Source organism: Agelaius phoeniceus, chromosome 17 (assembly GCF_051311805.1).
Source record: "Agelaius phoeniceus isolate bAgePho1 chromosome 17, bAgePho1.hap1, whole genome shotgun sequence".
In the NCBI taxonomy this organism is placed as follows: domain Eukaryota; kingdom Metazoa; phylum Chordata; class Aves; order Passeriformes; family Icteridae; genus Agelaius; species Agelaius phoeniceus.
Window position 1 is genome coordinate 10442714 of NC_135281.1, and position 22169 is coordinate 10464882.

The window sequence follows — 22169 nt, forward strand, 5'->3', positions numbered from 1 at the left end:
CAGGAGCTGGATTCTGAGCACCACTCAGAACCTCAGTTAATTCACTGTCAGAAGGTTGTGGGTGAGGAGAGGGCACCTGTGGATGTTCCATGGTCCCTTGTTAGAAAAAGTACTGCCAGCTCCTGATGCTTTGCCAGTTCCATGGCACAATCCAGCACTTGGAGTGAAAAGGCTTAAGAGGTTTGCTTGGATGTGTGCCTCAGATTGTTCCAGGGAAGGTTTAGAGTGGATATGAGGAACAATTTCTTCACCAGAAGGGTTGTGAAGCAGTGGAACAGGCTGCCCAGGGCAGTGTTGGAGTCACTGCTCATGGGGGGGTTTAAAAGAGGTTCAAATGTGGCTCTTGGGGACATGGGTTAGTGGTGGGCTTGGCAGTGCTGAGGGAGCAGTTGGACTCAGTGATCTGAGAGGGCTTTTCCAGCCTAAAGGATCCCATGATGCTGTGAATTGCTGTGCCTGGCCCATGTTCTTCAGCTGAGCAGAGCTGGTGCTTCTGAGATGCACTCAGGAAAGCTCAGCTCCAGACACAAACAGCCTCCTGCACTGCTCAGTGCCAGTCTCATCCCTTCTGCTCAGCAGGATTGTGCCTTCCCTGGAATGCTAAGCAGCACTTGGGCATGTGGGACTGAGCAATGACATATCTTTGCAGCTCAGATGTTTCTGGGAGGCTTTGGCAGCAGAAAGCTCAGGGCTCAAGGTCACAGCAGTGGCACTCGTGAGAGTGTCACTGCTCACACACAGGGTGGTGCTGGGAGGGGAGGGCTCAGAGCTCAGAGAGGTGCCAGGCCAGGGGGAATGAGCAGGTGAGGGCTCAGCACTGGCGTGGTTAACAGCAGCATGCTCCAGGCTTCAGCAGAGAAATTGTGATGAGCACAGGGAGGGTTTTACCCCTGCCCAGGCTCTGCACAGGATGGTTCTGGGCTGGGAGAAGTCCTGGTCCTTGGATGTGGCACGAGGCAGCCTAAAAGTTGTGTTTGCTGGAGAGCTGCAGGGAGTGACCTGGTGTGGGACCATGATGGGGACTTCCCCTGCTGCCCCATGGGGCCCTTTGGCAGGGCCAGCACAGGGACCAGATTTCCTCTGAAATATAAATATAAATATAAATATAAATATAAATATAAATATAAATATAAATATAAATATAAATATAAATATATAAAATAAATATGAATATAAATATAAATATAAATATAAATATAAATATATATATATATATATATATATATATATATATAAATATGAATGACTTCAAGGTATCAGCCCTGCTGTTGGAGGCCTCTCTGCTGTCTGTGTGAACAGAAGAGGTTCCAGCAGCTTCTGGGGAGAAAACAGAGCAGAGGAGCAGAGAATGGGGCACATTGTACACAGTGGCCAGAGTGACCAAGGCTGCCTGAGAGACCAAGTGACAAACAGAGACCTCCTGTGCAATTAGTCTCTTGACCTCTGTGGTGGGGAGAGGGATGCTGGGAAAGGAGCTGTGGATCACAAGGCCCCAAGGAAGGTTTCCTTGACAACACTTACTGAAGAAAAATGAGATTTCATGAGTGCAGCGGGTGTGAGCACGGGAGAGGCTGACTTTGGGAGAGACAAGGACGTGGCACCTCACAGAACCAGCCCCTCCATTTGGGGATGGGAAATAATGGCTCACTGAGCTGCTTTTCCAGATAAACTTAATTAAACAGCTATTGCAACCATTCATATTTATTTAGAAGTGCAGCCACTGTGGTAAAAGCAGACATTGTTTAATTGTTTTTCTACTCACAGAATCTTCTCTACCTTGAATAAGCACTGGCACAGAAGGGATTTTTTTTGCTCACTTCTGGTAGTTTCAGCACACAACAGCTTGGGTTTAGGATTCTTTAGTTCTAGCTTTGTCCCAGCATTTACAAAGTCAAAAGAATTATATAGAAAGCTGTGTAGAATTAAACATTATATCATAATAATACCAATATATTAATAGTGATAAACTGCAGACAGGTCTTCAGTATTGCCAAACTTAAGAACCAAAAAAAAAAAAAAAAAAGATATTTGTGTTCAAAACCTAAATAGATATATTTTTCAAATTATACAATCTGAGACTTTTTGATTTCTTCCTGCTGTTTCAGGTAGCAGGATATAAATTTCCATCACAGGGGCCACAGCACTGAGACTTTGCCCTGAGCTCAAGCCATCACATCCCGTGGCCAAAATACCTCAGGAAACCAGTGCAGGTTTTTCCTCAGGAAAAGGCCTTTTCCAGTGAAAGCTGTGATGGTGTTTGCACAGCAGACAAAGAAAGAGCATCTTAAAAAGTGAAGCCACTTGGCAAGAAATCAAACCCTGGATCAGGGCATTGGATCAGTCAGGAGACAGAACAGCATCCCAGCAGTGCAGGGGGGACCCAAGGCTGCAGCTGAGGCTCTGCTGGGTTCAGGCTGGAGGGAAAGGACAGACAGGGGGTCAAGTGGAAATTTAGTCCCAGCCGAAGCTGGAGGAGGAGCAAGAGCTGGAGCTGCTGTGTCCTCACAGCACTGAGAGACAAGGAGTAGCAAAGGAGTTTTCAGGTTGTTTTCTTATAGGTCAAGTGGAAAATTGCCTGGGTTTCTGGATAAAACATTTTTTCTTCTCTTTTTTTTTGTTGTTTTATTGGGTTTTTTGTTTGGTTTTTTTTTTTTTTTTTTGCAGCAGTAGGATCAGCTTATCCTTTTTGTTCCCTTTATTGCCTGCTTGTATATTTATTTCTGACATTTCATTTTGAAGCTTAACTTGGAAAGGTTAAAAGCAGGTTTGCTTACAGAAACAGATACAAATGGTTGTGTGACTGTACCTGTTGTGGAGTTTTCTGAGCACCTTTCCTGTGTCTGTATGAGTCACATCAACGTGTCTTGAGACTCTTATATTTTCTTTTGTGTCCCAATTGATTTCAGGAATGCAGTGAAAGACACAGATACAAACCAAATAAGATTAAAGGCTTTAAAAGCTTAATAAATTAAGAAGGGCAAATCTGACTGATAACGTGGCTTTGATAGTAGGCTATAAAGGACAGGGAGTTAAGGAATTACAGGTACATGACTGTTCAGCAGCCTCCCTTCCTCCTCAGCAGTGTGGGGGCACAGGGGAGCAGGTTGGACTCTCCAGCAACAGAAGACAAAGTTGAGGAGATAGAAAAGATTTGAGGGACTGGAATTCAAACAAGCATCCCCAGACCATGCTGAACCAGCTTGGAGTGTCGTGCTGGCAGTGACACCTGCCATGCCAGAGCCATTGGAAACCATTGGAAACCAATCCCAATAAGGAACTGTCCCATGTTTTGTGATGTTTTTTGCTGTTTTGCTGTGGGCACCCCTCCAGCTCAGGTACAGCTTTCCCCTCTGGAGCAGTTTCATGGCGTGGTGCCCCTGAGCATGTCCAGAGCTCTCTGTGCTCCCTGTGTGTGGGCTGTGGGATGGGCTCCATCAGCTGCAGAACATCCCTCTGCCTTTCAGCTCTTCCCCAGCTGTACAAATGAGTGATGGCCCAAGAGAGAGCTTTGGCTCGTGTCGTTTGCCTGGCTAACAATTGCTTCACGTGGTTATTTGCTACTCCAGTTTCACTCAGATCAGCAGAAATGGGGTTTATTTCAGGAGAGAAAATCCTGCCACAACTCTTCTGATTTTAGTGCTGAAATAAATCATTTAATTTAAAGAATGAAAGGTAAAAGTATACTATGGGTTAGAGAAGCAAAAGGAGCAGAAGGAATCCTAGTTTTAATAAGAACAGTCATAAAGAAGAAAAATTTGTCTTCCCTGATGGAAAGGTCCTGTCAGCTTTGAGTGGGTTGAAACCTGTGCCACAATTTGTGACATTCCTCTTTACAACCAGTATCTCTGGAATATAATAGGCTTTCTCAACAGGACACTGTGAATCATTGTAGGAGCACCACAAGGAGGATATTGCTGTGCACAAACCTGGCAGCACAGGAGAAAGATGGCATTTCCCTGCTCAGCAAGAGGCACCCAGAGAGGCTCAGCACGAGGGCACAGATAGATCAGGGCAAACCCTGACCCTGCCATGTCTGAGCAGGACTGCAGGGACCAGGAATGAAGGACACTGTGACATTCTCCACATGCCAGCCCCAGATCAAGGCCAGCTGAGCCCCAGCATCAGCCCTGTTTGCCTGCAAATCTCAGCAGCACTTTGGGGGTAAGCTGTGCACACAGACCTGCAGTGCAATGAGTGAAATGGCTGCTGATCACCTTGTTTTCAGCAAATATCTCCTCCATTATGGTAAGTTCCTGAGGGAGCAGGGGGAAGCCCAGGATAACTTCAGGCTGCATTTCCAATGGCTGGATTGCAGCAGACTCACTCCCTGCCTGTCACTAACACAGTGTTGGAGTTTCATCAGTAGCATTTGCTTGTCACCAACGTGTTTTACAGAAAATCAGAATTTTTTTTTTTTATAGATGAGGAAACAGCTTGTGTGAGCTCACACATCCCACATCCCCTCTCCTTCCCTGAGCCAGCAGATGGGCACAGCCCATCTCTGGAGCAGCTGAGTCTTGCCTGCAGCTCCCAGGTACACAAAACCAGTTTAATAATGCTGGGAAGGTGGCACAAGAAAGTAAATGAGGATAGAAAGAACCTGGAGACAAGGGAGGTGAGGGAGAAGGAAGTATGGTGTGAGGATAATTTTCAGGGTTATGAGGAAAAATCCAGAGACTTCTCAGGGAGCTGTGCCCAAATCTGAAGCTGTGCAGATTGGCAGGTCCATCTCCAAGGTGGTCATTTATCTGTCACTGGTGCAAACAAACCAGGAAACATCACCAGGCTGTGGCAGGATGAATTTATACAGCCCTAGTGACAAATACTGGTGGAGTAGAATGGAGAAGAAACCACTCCCCCAGGCATGGCTTGCCCTGATTCTGGAGTGGGGAGCTCATGGCAGCAGGCTGGGTAGGAGGATCCGTGCTCATCCTGGTTTTCAGAGCCTGCAGCAGGAGGGGAGGCAGGGCAGACCTCAGTGAGCCCCCGTTGTGTCCCCGGGCTGGGTGAGGCTCTCCCACTGCTCCTGCAGCACACAAAGCCAATTAAAGCCTGATTGGATGAGGCAGGCACAGTCCAGGGGCCCTTTGCCAGCCAGCCAGGATCCCAAATGTCCCAGTGTCGTTAAGGTGTGTGTGTTAATCCCTCCTGAAGGATTACGTGTTTAACCTGTGGCTGGTGTGGCAAACCTGCTGTGCTGGGGGGGCAACACTCACCCCAAGCATCTCCAGGTGCTTCAGAGGGATCAGAGGGTGTTGCTTCTAAGGGAAGATTATTTGGCAGAAGAGAGAGATTTGGTGACTGCCTCCATTCCTTCCCCACTCTCTGTCCTTTACTTGTTGTCACCACACAGCCCTGTAGAGGGAAAGCTGCCTACCCCCTCCCTGACTGATTGCCCTTAACCACAGATTCCTTTGAAATACAGATTTTTATTGAACTTTCAAAGCAGTGTTGGGAATTGCAGTACCTTCCTAGCCCGAGAGAGGTGTGAAGGCAATTTCCCCACTGAGCCAGGAAGAAGGAGGAATAATGGCCATTTAATAGATGTGGCTTCTCTCATCCTGGGGCTTGAGAGGAACCTGCAGCCACTCACATCCTTAAATGCTTTAAGCCATCACAGAAGCACTGCTGCTTAGATGCCAGCCAGGAAAAGGTGTCACAGAGCTGATTACACACAGCAGACCAGGATTACTCATGGTTAATGCCTGATTAGGAGTTAAATTAATATTGACTGTCGATAGTAAATTGTAATTATTTATTTAGCCAAAAATAAATATGAAATGTCATAATGCAATCCCAGTGGCCTACTGTGATAATTAAACATACTTTCAAATCTTGTACTGGCAGGGAAGACACAGGTCCATGGAGGGGCTGGCACTGTGTTAATAAAGCCAAAAAAAGAGAAGATCTCTCCATGCAAGGCTGGGCACAGCAGAAAAACCTGCATTAGCAGTTTTCCCCCCTACACTCACTATATTTCTCCTATAGATAGATCATTTAAGGGCTGTGGGCATGCAAAGGCCAGCAAGCAATTACATGTCCACTGTGCTCTTTCAGCTGCACAGAGGCTCAGGGCCAGGGTGCCAGATGTTGTCTGATACACAGATGATGGCTACAGGTAAAAAACACATATTTATGCAGATATGGTTGGAAAATCAGCCCCAGCATTCCAACACTAATGGAGTTTTATGTCTAGAACACAGTACTAGCCTTGAACCATGTTATTAGTGCTGGAGAGGAGCACAGCCTGTCCTGGAAAACTGATGTGTTGGCAGAATTTCCTTACTGGGGGCAGCATTTTCTGAGGGGCGAAGGTGGAGGAGAGAGTTTCCTCCTCTCCCTCACTTTGATGGATGTGTGCTGGAGAGCAGAGACACAGGAGGTGTCAGGAATGATGGAGTGATGCTGAAGGCTCTGACAAATGAGCTCTAGGAAGTTACACTGACATCTTTGTGGACGTTTTTTACGTCCAGGATTTAAGATGTTACCATCCCTCTGCTCCCCTCTGTCCTCTGCCAGAGCCCCACAGTGCACACCACAGAGGAATGCCCCACACTGTGGGATTTTCGGGGTCCCCAGGACAAAGGAGGAATTGAGAATCTGACTTCATGTTCTTAGAAGGTTTATATTCTATTCTATTCTATTCTATTCTATTCTATTCTATTAATGCTATACTAAACTATCCTAAAGAATGGAGAAAGGACACAGACAGAAGGTTAACAAGAATGATAATGAAAACTTGTGACTGCTTCCAGAGTCCTGACACAGCTGATGGTGATTGGTCATTAAGTAAAAACAATTCACATGAAACCAATCAAACAACCACCTGTTGGATAAACAATCCCCAGACCACATGCCAAAGCAGCAAAACGCAGGAGAAGCAAGCAGAAAATTACTGTTTCCATTTTTCTCTGAGGCTTCTCAGCTTCCCAGGAGAAGAAATCCTGGCGAAGGGATTTTTCAGAAAATATGACAGTGACACCACACAGCACTGGAGCTCAGCCATCAGAGGAGCTGGGATGGGAGCAGAGGGGAAGGGGGATGTGTGAACAAGCCTTGTGTCCCACTGACCTGGTTCAGAGGCAGCAAATTGCTTTGGGAACGGAGTCCCACCTTCAGCTGCTGCGGGGCTTTGCTCAGGGAGCGTGTGAAAACCTTGAGCATAAACACTGTGGGTGCAGAGCTGTGACTCTCCTTGTCCTTCTCCCTCCCAGCTGGCTGCACTAGAGAGGCAAGTGTTCGACTTCCTGGGCTACCAGTGGGCCCCAATCCTGGCCAACTTCCTGCACATCATCATCGTCATCCTGGGGCTCTTCGGCACCATCCAGTACCGGCCCCGCTACATCGTGGTGGTGAGTGAGGGACACCAGCACCATAGCCTGGGCCCTGGGGGTGTGCCACGAGAGGGGGGACAGAGCAGAGCCCCTGGCAGGTCTGGCCCTGCATGCTGTTCTAGCAGGAGGGCCTGGCTGTGCTCAGGAATCTGCTTGTGCCAGGCTGGGGAGGTTTCAGGTCATTCTCTCCGTGCCCAAAGGCTGCCCAGCAGAGAGGGAGGGTGAGGAGCTGGACAAATGCAGCACAGAAACTCTTCCAGCCCTCCAGACACCTGCCCCTGGGTGGCTTTTCAGGCAGGAGAGCATCTGAATATGGAACACAAACAGAGGGAGAGGAAAAGGATTTCAGTGCTGACTCAGGGCATTCCAGTGCCCCCAGCTAGAGCACACATACATCAATATAAATATAAATACATATGTACACACACTAATTCCAGTGATTTCCTAATGTTTACTGCTTCTCTCTCCCCATCCCCATTCCTTCCCAGTATGCCATCTGGACTGCAGTCTGGGTCACCTGGAACATCTTCATCATCTGCTTCTACTTAGAAGTGGGAGGGCTCTCAAAGGTGAGTGCCAGGCTGTGCAGCTGAGTGGGAGGGGAGGCTGGCAGCTGCCAGGGAGCAGATCCTGCCTGTGGAGGGGCTGCTTTATCAAGGATTCATACTGCTGCTTGCATGGGAAACTGGGGAGCCACTGCTGATTTCTGGAGCTCTTGGTTGGTTGGTGCAGCAGCACTGAGTGTGTCCCAGGGAAGGGCTGCAGCAGGGGTTGACCTGACCCAAGGGCTTTGCTGGAACTCTACACCTGACCCTCTCTTGATATTTTTGTGCCTCCTGCTGAAGACTTGCTGCACTTGAGCAGCAGGGATAAATACCTGGTTGTTGCCACAGCAGGCAAGATATTTCCTGTTGTACCTTTGGGGAGAGGCTCCTCGGTGTGCTGAACAGAGAACATCCCTCCCCAGAGGGATCTGGCTCATCTCCTTGGGATGGCTTCCCTGCCTCCTTTCTTCCTTTTTAAGGACAGTGGTAGTTACTCATGGCTGCTGGCCAGGCTGTTGTGAGTTAATATGCAAAGCTCTTTGAAGACTAGATTAGCTAAATATTGCTGTCTGCCTAATGAGGGGTGAGTCAGGAAAAACAAAAATGGGAGGCAGGCCCTAAATAAAGCCTGGGCTGTAAGCTATGAATTATGAGTGTTGCTGTAGCACAGCAGACTCAGATTGTGGGATGCAGGTTCATTTCAGAGCACTCCACATCTGGCCCAAATTCCAGGTCATGCATTGGAGTTGCACTCATAATTGGAATTGCCCTGTGGTTTTATCAGGCCTGCAGCAAGTCAGGAGTGGCAGCCTAAATCCTTTGCAGATAAGAAAATGTGGCTTCCTAATGTCTCAATTCATCTTCATTCCCCCTCTCAATTAACTCCATAAACTTTGAGGGAGTTCTTGCCCAAAACACTGATTATTCATAGTCTGAAATCTCAGCCTGAGATGATCTCGATGTTGGCTGTGACCAACTAAAAAAAAAAAGAATTTTATGTAACTGTTTAAATGCTCCCTTCTGCAGAGAAAATGTTGGCTTGATAAACTGCTCTGGGAGCTTCTCAGAGTGAGTGTTTGCTTCCAGCCAGCTGGATACTCATGTTTGCTAATCCCAACCTGCACTGCAACACGTCAGGTTGCTGTTCTGCAGTTCAAACAGCACCACAAATTCTTTTTTTTGTGCCACAGAGGAGCTTCCCTTGGTAACCTTGCTCTGTGTTGGGGCTTATTTTAGCCAAGCCAGCACACAGAGAGGTTTTATTTAGCCTACAGGGTGACACTTGTGACTGGGGACATTTTTTATAGAGTTGGGCTGCAGTGTAAATTGTTACTGACTCAGTGGACTTTCCTCTCAGGCTGGAATGAGAAATTAGTTCATTTAATGGCAACCAGCAAAACCAAGAGAGAATTTGTGCTTGTTTGGCTGTAAAGCAGTTGACAGCCTTGCCTCTGTTCTTAATGAGCTATTCTCACTTTAAAAAGCTGTTTTGTAAGGAAAACTAATGATGCTGCTTTCCATCCTCCTCCACTTTCACTGAAGTAATTTGGGTCTTTGTAGTGGCAAAACAAATCTTTGCTTCCACAAGAGACCAAAAGATCCACCTGAAGCAGGAGCTGAGGTTTCTGTAGGACACTTCAGGACACTTTCTGTAGGACACTTCCCAGGCTGGGCTCCCCTGCTGCATCTCTGGGAAGCTGATCCAAAGGCAGCAGGTGTTTTATTGATGTCAGTCGTGGGATCAGACCCCAGGAGGAGATCTGGGCTTGGCTGGGCAAGGGCAGGGCAGTGCCAGCCAGGAGTGGGTGGCAGCAGGGCTGCAGGTACCTCTGTGTGCCCCCAGGGGAGGGGGCTGCCCGCCAGTCCTGGCCAGAAGGCAAAGCCAAAGCTCATCATGAGGCAGGGAAACTGCAAATATTGGGAGAAGAGCTTTGGTGGAGGGAGGCTGGTGGAGCTGGTCTGATAAACACAAACTCATTCTAAGCATGAACACACTGGGGAGTGCTTGGACAGGGTTGTGCAGGTCCCTGAGGGGCTGGGAGCTCTGGAGGTGTTCAGGGGGCTGTTCCCTGTGTGATTGCTGGTGAGCCTGGGGGAGTGGCACTGCTGCCAGCCCTGCACTGACCCTGCTGTGCTCTGACAAGGGCAGCCTGCCAGGGCAGGCTCTGTCAGCAGCTTCTTGACAGTGGGAGAATGCAGGAAGGGCAGGGAACTCCAGAGAATGGAGTTTGTTATCTTGGTGCCTGGTAGTGACAACCCAGTGCAGCTGAGACAGGTGATAGCTCAGGTGGGGTGAGAAAGGACAGAAAGGATTCAAGTGTTTCTGATTTAACAGATTTCAGAAAAGCCCAGGGGATTGAAAAGATGAGGAAGCAGTTATGTGCACTCATTGCAAACAGTTCTGTGTGCTCTGCTGCCTAGGTGTGGTTTCACAGTGGTGAAGGGACACAGGGTGGGAGCAGGGATGTGTGCTGTTCACAAGGACAGGGACATTGTTGTTGTTGTGCCCCCCTGGCTTGGGTGCCTGGCTGATCTAATGAACAGAAAGCAGGGACCCCACAGTCCCATGTCAGCCCATGGGTGATTTGGCAAAGGGGTTGGGACAATCTCTCAGTTAGAAATTTCAGGTCATATCTGTAGAATGAGGGTGGTAGGTGCAGTTTGGCTGTGGCTTTCCCCTTACCAAGGAATTGTTCTCTGCTGCATCTTTCCTCTGCTTCTCACCCCCTCTTTCCTTCTGTCTTTCACATTTCTTGAAGTGCTCCTTTGTCCTCCAGGTTATTCCAGCATGTCCATTCCATGTCTCCTGGCCATGGAATTCCTGAGGATGCTGTTCTGCTCAGCCCTGCTCAGGGAGTTCTAACTAATTACTGACCAGCTACCAATTACTAGTTGTACTGAGTTTCTTATTGGAAAGGAAAATACATTTTACTGATCACTGAATCTATTCCCTACTTCTTGGAAGAGCTAAACTGACTTGATTTCTGTCTTTCTATCCTGCCAGGGGTTTTTATCTTGGAATCTTCTCTTAACAGGAGTGAAAGTGTGAAATATGGCCCAGCAGAACTTCCTTGGCTGACCGGACACAGGTGGATCAGCACAAGTGTCAGAGGAAGCACTTCCTTTGCTGCTGGAAGGGCCTCCCCAGGCACACAGCCCATGCCAGCTTTGCTGGCAGTGCTCTGCCAGTGACTGCTGGGGCAGCCTGGGTTTGCAGGGCGGCTTCTCAGCGCCGGCAGGAGCTGCTGCTGTGCTCTGAGCAGCTCCTGGCAGCCTTGCCTTGCCTTGCTGACTCGCTGTGCCCCTGCTCCATGGTGGCACTCACAGCCCAATTTCCAGCAATTTCCAGGTTGCTGTTCCTCCTCCTGTCCCGTCTCCCTCTTTTCCCAGGTCCATTTGGGTAGGTGAATTGCTGGGAGCCAGCTCTGCAGTTTCCAGGCTGGGTTTGCAATAGTATGTTAAGCTTCTCCCTGTCTGCTCGAGCGTGAAACACATCCCTCCTGCAACCCCTCCAGTCTCAGTTAATTATTAAAATCCTGCTGTTAAGACATAAGAGCATATGTCTGTCCAGCTGCCATGCTGACTGACTCTTCATCATGTGCTTGAGAAATATTCAAAGAGGTTTGAGGAGCTGGTGTCCTGTATTTCAATGTATTCCTTTGTCTTTTCCCTCTGGAATTATTCTTCTTGAATGGTGATTTCTAATTTTTTTTTTTTTTTTATCATTCCTTTATATTCTCTCTTGTCTATGCACTGCTTTGATCTGAATCCAGAGTCGTGGTGGTCTAAATCTCCTGTTGAAATGGAAGCAGCCCTTGTGAGTCCAACAGGGGTTATTTGTATTTCAGAGAATCTGGGTGGCATCTTGGGATGACTTTGTACCTGGTTAAAACACCAGGAGGATGGACAAATTAATGTGTATGTAAAATTGTCCCTCAGCTCCTTCTAAATGCAGAACTTGGAAGTTTGGGATTTGGCTTTAAATGCTGTGGCATTGTCCACAAGCCCACTGGGAGACACTGGGAGTGTTTCTCTGTGTCTCAAGGTGATGCAGGACTGAAAGATGAACATGATATTTCCTATTTTAATAAGAAATATTTCCATCTAAAAAGATTCAAAATAATTCTACTGTCAAGCTCTGGTGGCTCCCAAACGAAGTTCAGTTTATTCCAGAGCTGTCCTAGTGTGGTTTTGCCTGATAATTAAGGAAATTTGGGGGAGGCGGTTCAGAAGGCTGTGAACAACAAGAAATTAAACCATCTCTGATAGTGTCCCTTAGAAAATAATTTCAGAGCAGCTTTCAGGAAGCTATTTTAGCCCAGGAACACAGCTGGCTCTGTGGGCGTTGGAGGTAGGTGTGAGTTTCCCGTGGGCAGGCTCTGGGAGATGGAGGTGCTGCAGTTTCAGCACTCCTGTCTCCCTCTCACCCTGGTGGCAAACGGGTGGCAGCCAGGTGCTGCAGCAGTTCAGAGTGGGCTATGAGCTTTTGGGTGGCCCTCAAGGTGCTTGGGGGGCTCCTGGCTCCTGTTTCCCCCAGGCTGGAGGTTAAGGAGGCAGTGACAGCCCTGGCAAGGGACGAGCAGGGCCAGGCGCACACAGATCCCTGTCCCTGGCTCACTGCTGGGGCTGGTTAACATCTCCCAACCCACATTCCACTCCTGGGAGCATTGCAGTGTGCTTAGATTTCAAATGCATCGCAGGAAGCTTTTGGGAAACAGCTGTTCCCTAAACCTTCTTAAAACGGGCTCTTTTCTCCTGATTTTTCTGTGCTGTTCTATTCATGGTCTCACTTCTCTCCTACTGCATCCTCACAAACGAAGCTGGCCAACCACAGGAGACATCCTGGAGTTGTTTGTGTGGTCTCCCAGCAAGCTCTGAGCAACGGGAGGTCAATGAAGGGATTTTCTTGAGTGCTCTTTTTATTGTGCCCCATCACACAGGTATCCCCCGAGGGCAAAGGAGCAGCTCTGCTTTGCATGTTGAGACCCTCTGGTGCTGCCCTTGCTCCAGACAGGGGTTCAGGAAGGTGGCTCTGAGCACAGAGACATTCCCTGATCCCAGTGTGCAATCAGTATTCACTCTACATCTGTGGGATGGATGGCTCATGGGTTCAAAGCATTGTGGTGCTTTTAGAATCCAAATGTGCTCCGTTTTGCCAATCTGCTCTTCACTGATGTAGAACTTTTTAATTTTTTTTTCTTCTTTTTTTTTTTGCTCAGAGCTGGAGTGTGATTGTAGACAAAAAGCAGCGAGTGCTGGTCAGGACCTCCTGTTCCTCCACCTGCCCACCTCCAGCCACACCTGCTCTGCTTTCTCAGCCTGAATTTACAAGTTCAGCAGCAAAGTTAAGGCAGAGCCAAATCTCTGCAGGCTGACAAAAGGGAGATTCTAGAAGGAAAGCAGCCTGTTTCTTGCTTTGCCAAGCACACACTGCTGCCTCTGTAAGGAGCAGAGAGGACACTGAGGGCTCTGTGTGCATCAGTGAGGCAGAAGGTTTGGGAAGGCACCATCTGTGAGCTGGGAGAGGGAAGCCCTGGGGACTGAGATTGAGAGGAGATCCTGTGGTGCCCTGGGAACAGCTTTGGTTCAGTGCTTATGGGGGGAGCCCCAGGCAAAGAAACAGGAATTCACCTGGGGGCTTTCTTGGTTGTTCTGGAGGTTTCTTTCTGTTTGTTTGTGGGGGTTTGTTTTGTTTTTTGAGAAAGATGTTTGCTTCTTTCCCCAGCCAAAGCAGCGAGTGCCTTGTGAGAGGGAGAAGAGCCCAGCCTGGAGGCCTGGCTTTGGCTGGGGAAAATCCATCAGCCCATAACACACAAACTTGGGGGGAAAAGAGCAAGCTTTGCAGAAAAGCTGTGATTTGGTGCCTTCCTGAGCTATGTGTGAGCCAGGAGGGGGCTAAACTCCCAACTGTTCATGGAGTTTTCCCCACTGTCTTTGCTGCCCCAGTGCCCCTCTCCGTGTCTGTGCCCTGCTCCATCTCCTGCCCAGCACATGCCATCTGCTGTGCTGATTATGTCAGGAGCTTGGCAGCTGGCTTCTCACTTCATTGTCCACATTTCTCAGCACGTGCTTCCTGCAGCAGATTGGAATAAGGGCTCTGCAGGCTGGTTTGGGGTGTCTGTGGTGCAAGGAGGGTCCCCACACAAGGTGCAGAGTGGGGCAGTTGGGGACTGTTCCCTGGTTCTCTGGCTGGCATTCAGGTTCCTGCCCCTGTGACTCGAGTTTGGCCCTGGACATGCTTTCCAGTGTCTGTTTTATATCTGCAGGACTGCCTGGCTTGGCTCCTGTGTTGGCTGAGGAGACAGGCCCTGTCTCTGGAGGGTAATTTGGAGCAGGGGCTTGGATAAGCTGCTCTGAATCTGTTTTTCCTTTTGACTCCACGGGGAGCTGACACAAAGGAGCTGCCATGTGAGGTTTTCCATGTTGGGAAGTGTGAATACCCCAAGCTCTGACTGCTGCTGTTCTGGGAGCCACAGCTTTCCTCCTGGGACTGTGTAGGACCCTGGCATGAGCAGTGTGAAATAGTTCATGGATAGGTGCTAAAACTTTTAGTAATGGGTGGGTGATGTGTGGGTATCCAGCATTCATCCCTCTCTGTAGAGATACAGATTCTCTGCCTTCAAATTTTTTAACCTGTTCTTCAGAATAAAACTTCCAACCCCTTGCCTTGTTTTGTGGTCAAAAGGAATTGTTGATTCTGCATCAAAGTGCCCTGAGAGGCCTTCAGGGGCAGCCAGCACTTGGCCCTCATCCATGAAGGGTTGCAGCTGTTCAGCCAGCCCTGAGTTTGTCTTTTACCTTCGCCATGTCCCGCAGGCTCAAAATCCCAAAGCTCTTCTGAGTGTTCCTATAAATACTGAGCTTTTCTCAAGTGTGAGGAAAGTGTGGTCATTTTTAAATAAGCACCTGGCTGCACACCAAAGCCCTGCACCCCTTGTGTGGCATTTCACTCTGTAACCCCCTCAACTGGTTTAAAGTATTTACCTAGGAAAGACTAGGGAGCAAAACAAAAAGCCTCTCGAGGTAAAGTTGATAAGAAATTGCAGGGGAGGAGTTTCCAAAAGCTGCAGTCAGCACTGTGAGGTCAGCTGGGATGGACAGGCTGGCAGGAGATGCAGAAGCACCAGATGTGAAGAGTGTGGAAGGAAATCAGGTAAAAATGGTACAGGATCTTGTCAGATGTGATAAAAGCTAGGAACAGAGGAAGATCTGTTGGGTTTTGTAACTCACTTTGGGGTTATGAAGTTCATGTTTTCCAGGTGCTTGTGTTGATTCCTGTGCTGGGAAGAGCCTGGCAGGACACTGAGTGCTGCCTTGTTTACCTTTTCCTCCAGAGTTACAGGCTTCATCTCCCAAACCCAAAACTTGAGGGTTTCATTCTGGATGAAGAAACCACCAGCAAAATGTTTTTGGGTCTGCAGCCTCCATCCAAACTGTGCTGCTCCAGGATGGTGAAGTAGATTTGTTGCAGGGCTGCCTCAGGAATGGTTCTCACCACAGCAGCCTGCCTGGGACATATGTTTACATTAGATAATAGGAGGAAATTCTTCCCTGTGAGGCTGGGGAGGCCCTGGCACAGATTACCCAGAGAAGCTGTGGCTGCTCCATGCCTGGAAGTGCTCAAGGCCAGGCTGGACAGGGCTTGGAGCAACCTGGGATAGTGGAAGGCTCTTTAAGGTCCCTTCCAAACCAACCCATTCCATGATTCTATGAAGGAATATCAAACCAATGTGCTTTGATCTGTGCTAGCAGTTTTGGGGAGTGGGGATCTCAGAAACAAGGTTTTCCATTGATTTAATATGACCTCCATCTGACAGCATGTGGTTCCAAGCAGGATGTAGTGCAGGCTGGATATATCTAGTAGGTGTCCAGCATGTCTCAGAGTCCATAGAAATGAATTTATCACAGGATTATTGTACTTTTCTATGATTGATTGAAAGACATTAGAATATGATATTACCCAAGACTTAGAGAGGAGGTATACATTCACCCCAACATTTTCCCCTTTTTCTTTGTATTAATAACTAAAATAGGAACCTTTTTTTGGATAGGCTGCTCTGAATCTTGTTACCATGATATTTTCTGAAAAATCACCAGGATTTTTCTCCTGAGAAGCTGAGAAGCCTCAGAAAAGAAATGTAAATAATAATTATCTGATTGCTTGGAATGTAGTTTAGAGGTTGCTTACTAACAAGTGCATCTTTGATTGGTTTCATGTGAATTGTTTTTAATTAATGACCAATCACAGTCCAGCTGTGTCGGGACTCTGGTCAGTCACAGGTTTTTATTATTCCTTCTTTTCTAGCCTTGTGATGTCTCCTTTCTCTTTCTTTAGTATAGTTTTAATACATCATTTTCATTTCATATAATAAATATAATGTGGTATGACGTAAATGTAATGTAATATAATACAATACAATATATATTACATAATGTGTGTATATTATATTATATTATATTATATTATATTATATTATATTATATTATATTATATTATATTATATTATATTATATTATATTATATTATATTATATTATATTATATTATATTATATTATATTATATTATATTATATTATATTATATTATATTCAGCCTTCTGAAAACTTGGAGTCAGATTCTCATCTCTCACCTCATCCTGGGGTCCAACACCACAACAGAATCTGTTTTTCCTTTTGACTCTCAGGGGGGCTGACCCAAAGGAGCTGCCATGTGAGGTTCACACTCAGAGTAACCAGAGCTCTCTTTGCAACTTTTCCCTTTAGGACAGCGAGCTCCTGACATTCAACATCTCCCGGCACCAGTCCTGGTGGAGTGAAAATGGCCCTGGCTGTGTGAGGAAGGAGGCTCCAATGTCTGGCATCAAGGGGCTGGATAACCATTCCTACATCTCTGTCATCGGCTGTGCCCTGGAGTATCGCTACATCGAGGTCATGCACAGCTCCTTCCAGATCCTCATCGCGGTGAGTGCCCCAAGAGGGGAGCGATTCCCCAGGAGATGCTGCTCTGATTTTGCTCTTTTCCAGGCACAGAGGCTGGCCTGTGTTTTCCAGGGCTTTTTGCATTGCCTGATTGCAAAAGCCGCTGTAAATGTGTTTTGTTGGGTTGTTCTGTTCTCTCTTATGAAAAGTGCTGCTGGAAACGGTTGGAAATGGGTATCAGCAACCTGATGGTTGAGGTAATGCATTTGGGCAACCATACAGTAACAAAGGGTCCTGAATCCCTGTTGGGGTGTGGGAATTCATGTTTTGACCCTTCTGGAGGAGGGTCAAAAGACAAAGTTTTGACAGCACAAGAGGAAATGGCATCAAATTGCACCAGGGAGGTTTAGTTTGGATACTGGGGACAATTTCTGCACATAAAGGTTTGTAAAGCACTGGAACAGACTGCTCAGGGAAGTGGTGGAGCCACCACAACTGGAAGTGTTCAAAAACTGTGTGGATATAGCACTTGAGGACATGCTTTAGTGATGAATGTGGTGGTGATGCTGGGTTGATGATTGACTTGAAGCTTTAAAAGGCTTCTTCCAACCTTAATTCCATGTTTCTGTGAAGGATTGCTCTTACTCCCCATGGCTCAGTGATGGGTGGTGGAGCAAACACCTGCACATTTGTTGTGAGCAATCCCCAGAAAATGAAATCAACTTTTAAGAGGCAGTAAGCAGCATATTTTCCTTCTGGTGACACTCGGGATATATTCCCTAAATGTTTTCATCCACTCTTTCCTCATCACAGTCTTCCTCGGGCTTTTGGAAGTACTCTGCAAAAATGCAGTGTCCTTAACATTTATTGTTAATTGTTTCTCTCTTTTCTGTGAAATTAACTGAAACAAAATATCCATTGTGCCCCTCCACTTTGGTGCTGCTTCTACATTTTGTAGCTCACATCTCTAATCTGCTTTGGGTTGTTACTTTGGGGTTAATGGCTTTAGGCAAAAACATGAACTGGTGAACCATTCACATCCTGGCTTTCAGTTTTGGCTTAAAAAAGAAAGGCACCTTGCCCTGTTTAAATGCTGAAGGATTACAGAGATTTTTCAAGTTTCTGCAGTGCCAAGTACTTCTCTGCACGTTTTTGGTGCTGTCCTGATCCTGCATTTCCTATTAGCTGGGCTGGTCTGTGTGACCCAGGGAGCTGCAGGGAGGGGGGAAGGCTCAGGCCCCGTTCTTGCCATGTCACAGAGAAGAGGCAGAGGCAGAAGCTCCCGTTTCCTGACTTGGATGAGCTCCCTGGCACGTGTGCTGGCTGCTAATATTCCCTCAGTTCTCCTTGGGGCCACATGATCTGCATGGATCCGTCTGAGAGCTGCTGCCATGCCCCTGTGTGAGAGAGGCAAACCTGTGTGTCCAGCAGAACACAGCCTGGTGTCTTGTAGAGAGGGCTTTTAGGTGGAACAGGATCGGTGCTGTACCTGAGTTTGGTGAAACAGGGGCAGACTTTGCAGTCATATACCATCCCCTTGTAGAGCACAGAAGTTTCTCACTCTTTGCATCCTTCCTGAACTCCTGAGCTGGCACAACCCCTGTGCCCTGGACTAGAGGTTGAGCCAACAAATGCTCCTGAGTTTGTTTGGAGTAGATCTTCGTTTTTTGGCAGCTTACTGACTTAGGCACATGGCCCTGGGCTAAGTGATCACTCTGATTTATAGAACTCTGTCTCTGGCAGTGGCTTTTCCTTTGCTTCTTCCCAAAGGCACATGACAATATTCTCTGTGCATCTGCAAAACATCACTAAGGGCCAGATGGGGAGACAGGAGGGAAATATAAGACAAAATAGGATTTAGGGAAATACTTTCTCTCTCTTTCTCCCTGAGATTTAAGGTGCAATAAATTTTTGAGTCCTAAACCCTGGAAATGGGGTTAAAATACTCATAGGCAAGAAACCCATATGGGCTGAGCTATGCAGTGAGCTAAATTTCTACTTGTCCTGTAATAAAAATAGAGTATTGAAGGCTCAGATCTGTAACTGCTGCTGGTTCTGAAATGCTCATGTAGTTTTGTCATGTAGTGGAGGGAATGGAGCTTTTCCCCTCTTCTTTGAGGTCAGGCAAAAAGCAAGTCTTTCTGCCTCAGACCTTGCCTGAAAGCAGTCAGCCAATTCTCTCCCTTTTTACTCTCTGAGGGTCAAACTCTTTGATCCCTGCCAGTATCTTTTTCTGTTCCCTTTATCTCGCTTTGAGGCAGGTTTTATTACGGGCAGCTGTCCCCAGAGTGCTGGCAGGTACCGTGCTGCAGACAGGCAGGGACACAGATCAATAGCACAAAAACACAACCAGCAACTGGAGGGCTCAGGGGATGCAGTGAGAGACATGACCTCGTTCCCTCCTTGTCTGAGACCAGAATAGTCAGTTCCCTGTTAGGAAGGGCAAGGGACAGGCAAAATTTTGCTTTCAGTAGTTTGGTTTTGCTTTTTTTGGTGTTTTTTAGAAGTTGTGGGGTGGGGGGTGTGTTTTGCTTGGTTTGGTTTTCACTCCAGGCACAGCACTGTGAAATCCACACTGTTTGAATGTGCAGTGCCCAATTGTGAGCACTTTATTTTATTTTTTTTTTTCTGGAAGTTCCAATTCCTTGAGACTACTGAGGGACTGTAGTGCAGTGTTGTGTACCTGGGGCAAGGCTCCCTGAACTCAGTCTTGCATGCCAAAGGAGAGGGAAAGCAAACCTAGATCCATCTGGTGAGCACAGTGTTGGCTGTCAGCTTGACTCCTGCTGATTTTATCATCCTGCTCCTGGGCATACATTTGAGGATATACATAAGGTCTCAGTCTGCTTTTGCTCAGAGCTTGTCTGTACTCCTTGAAGGCAAAAGCAATTCCTTTAATCTGGAATGCAATCAAACTTGGGCATATTAGTCACCACCACACATGATCCAAGTTGCTGTAGGGCCCAGTATGAAAATCTCTCTCAATGCTTTAGCACAAAACACATCAGAGGTAAAAGCTCATTGGGGCAACATCTAAAAGTCTGTCCTGGTGTAGGAATGAACTGTAAAGATAATCCTACCAATCCAGGTAGGAAGTGCAGCAGCTTCTTTGTCAGGATAAGAATCTGCTTTGCTTTTTCCTTAGCAAGGATTCATCTTGCACGTCCCCAGCAGGGAGAGGAGTGATTCCCAGCTCTGAAATACCTGGCATAGCTCTGGGCTCTCCATATGGTACTTCTGGGAGTGGGGAGGCTTGGGCTTTTCCTGAGGCTCCACTGAATGGGGTAGGAATTGGAAATGTCTTCCCAGGCGCCAGAACTCGCTGCCTGCCTGCCTGTCTGTTGTTTTCACTCAGACTGACAGGTTGGAAGGTTCCCAGGGAGGCAGCAAGGCAAGCCTTGACAGCAGATGTTATGTGAGAACCAGTGTGCAAGAGATGCCTTGCTCTTGGCAGAAGGTAGATTTTCAGTGGTTGTAATTGCATCCAATGAGTAAAGAAGGTCAAGGAATTAAAGGATTTTGATTGCCTCTCTTTGGCTATCTGGTCACAATAGCTCTTTCACAAGCTGGATTTTTGCTTTCTCATAGCAGACTTCCCTTCATTTCCCCCTCTTGCACTGATGTCAGCGTGCACCTTTCATTAGCTCTGATTAGAAGTGAAACCTAGAATGCATCTGCCTGGAAGAAGAGTCTTTGCACCTATTCTCTGTGGTGGAAAAAGCAGTGGCAAATTTGTCTATTGAGAGAAGAGTTGGAGAATCTTCACTAGGACAGAGGTAGACTAAAGCCAAGATCTTGCACAAGTAATACCTCCTAAAATTTGCCTTCCCATCCTTTGTGTATTTTGCACACTTGCAGCCAGCTGGTCCCTTTCTCCAGGTTTTTCTCTAATTTACTCTTTCTGGCTCCGGCGCCTTCATTCAACGCTGCTGGTTGATGAACAGTTTACAACTCTCTATTTAAAAGTTCACTGCTGAGGGGCTGGGGGATGCTCAGACACATGTTTCCCCCATTCCCTTGGGGCACACTTGTCTCTCCCTGTCTTTCCCACTCTGTTTGCCTGCAGAGTGCTTGGGGCAGCCCAGCTCCCTCCTCTCTGGTGAGGCAGCGTGTGCGTTCCCAGGCTGACACAACACACCTGCCCTCAACATGTGTTCCTCATAAAAGGCTTAATCAGATCCTTCTGCAGCTTGGAGAAGCTGGTACTGCACATGCAGAACAAGCAGGGAAACAGCAGCAGAGGCTAAAGCCCTAGAACATTCTTTGGGGAATTAGAGCAGTGGCTTAGTGTCATTTTACATCGCTGACATTTTCCCTCCTCTTCCACCTCCCCGATGTAATTTGCAAAGATCCAGGAATTACTGGTATTTCCCTGGGATACAGAGCTTAAACTCCTCCTTTGTACTGAAGTCAGCAGCCAGGATGGCACTTGGAGCAAGGTGAAATTATTCCAAATTGTTGGCTCCTGTGAAGCTTCCTGTTGTGTGTTAATTGCTGATAAACCGGGTGATGTTTGGGGGTTTGACACGTCGTTATCAAAGATGCAGTCAGAAGGGAATTGCAGGTGTTCTTGGAGACTGCTCATTCCACCCTCCAGCAGACTCTTCCAGGGGAAAGACTGGACAACAGCATTTCTCCTCCTTAGCTGTATTTCATTCATAATTTATTCTGAAGGTGAGACATGAGGATTTCCATGAGTTCAGTTAATCCTTGAGATTATTTAATTTGAGGTTATTTAATTGCAGATTAATCCTTTAGAGTATTTAACAAGGTCAGCACATAAAAAACTGGAATTCACATTTATGGCGTACTTCTCTTCCTCCCTTGCCATTGGGACTCTCCTGTCTGGCCAGATCACAGAAGACAAAGCTTCTTTGAATAAAAAGTTCCACTGAATTAACAAGCTTTTTTTATTGATGAAGTGCATCTAAAGAAGAAATTGATTATAAAGTCAATAAAAAGTAAATTTTAAACACTAAGCAGATGATTTTGAAACAAAGCCAGGAGATGGAAGTAATCAAAAAATAAAACCCTCCACTCCAATGAAGCTGGGATTAGAGATTTAGGGAAGTTCACTTAATTCACTGGGCTCTGATTGGTTGGTTGGTTTTTCTGAATGCAAAAAAAGTCACCTTAGTCATAAAGTGAAAAATGTATGGGGAGAGCAGAATGATGGTTGAGGGTTATGGAGCATTAATTTCTGTGCAAAACAAACTTCCCAAGTCAATCACATTGCTTGGTGCTTCTGAACCGTGAAAAATGTCCAGAGCTTTATCAGGTTTGCTGTGACAGTACAGCTGATAATGGCTCCTGACTCTGCTCATAAACTGGGCAGGTAAATCATTTTCATTGGTAATTCTAGCCAGAGTTT

At 47.0% G+C, this 22169-nt stretch overlaps 1 protein-coding gene across 3 annotated transcripts in view; it reads left to right on the forward strand.

Moving 5' to 3' along the window:
• The window catches only part of NKAIN4 (sodium/potassium transporting ATPase interacting 4), a 50400-nt gene that overhangs the window by 17600 nt on the left and 10631 nt on the right, over positions 1-22169 (forward strand). For all 3 annotated transcript variants that reach the window (XR_008535195.2, XM_054644281.2, XM_054644280.2), the window contains exons 2-4: positions 7215-7352; positions 7823-7903; positions 16643-16840. Coding sequence is in view for 2 of the 3 variants with exons in the window: in XM_054644281.2 (XP_054500256.1) it covers positions 7215-7352; positions 7823-7903; positions 16643-16840 (417 nt within the window). In the remaining variant the exon portion in view is untranslated. The remainder of the gene's footprint in view (positions 1-7214; positions 7353-7822; positions 7904-16642; positions 16841-22169) is intronic.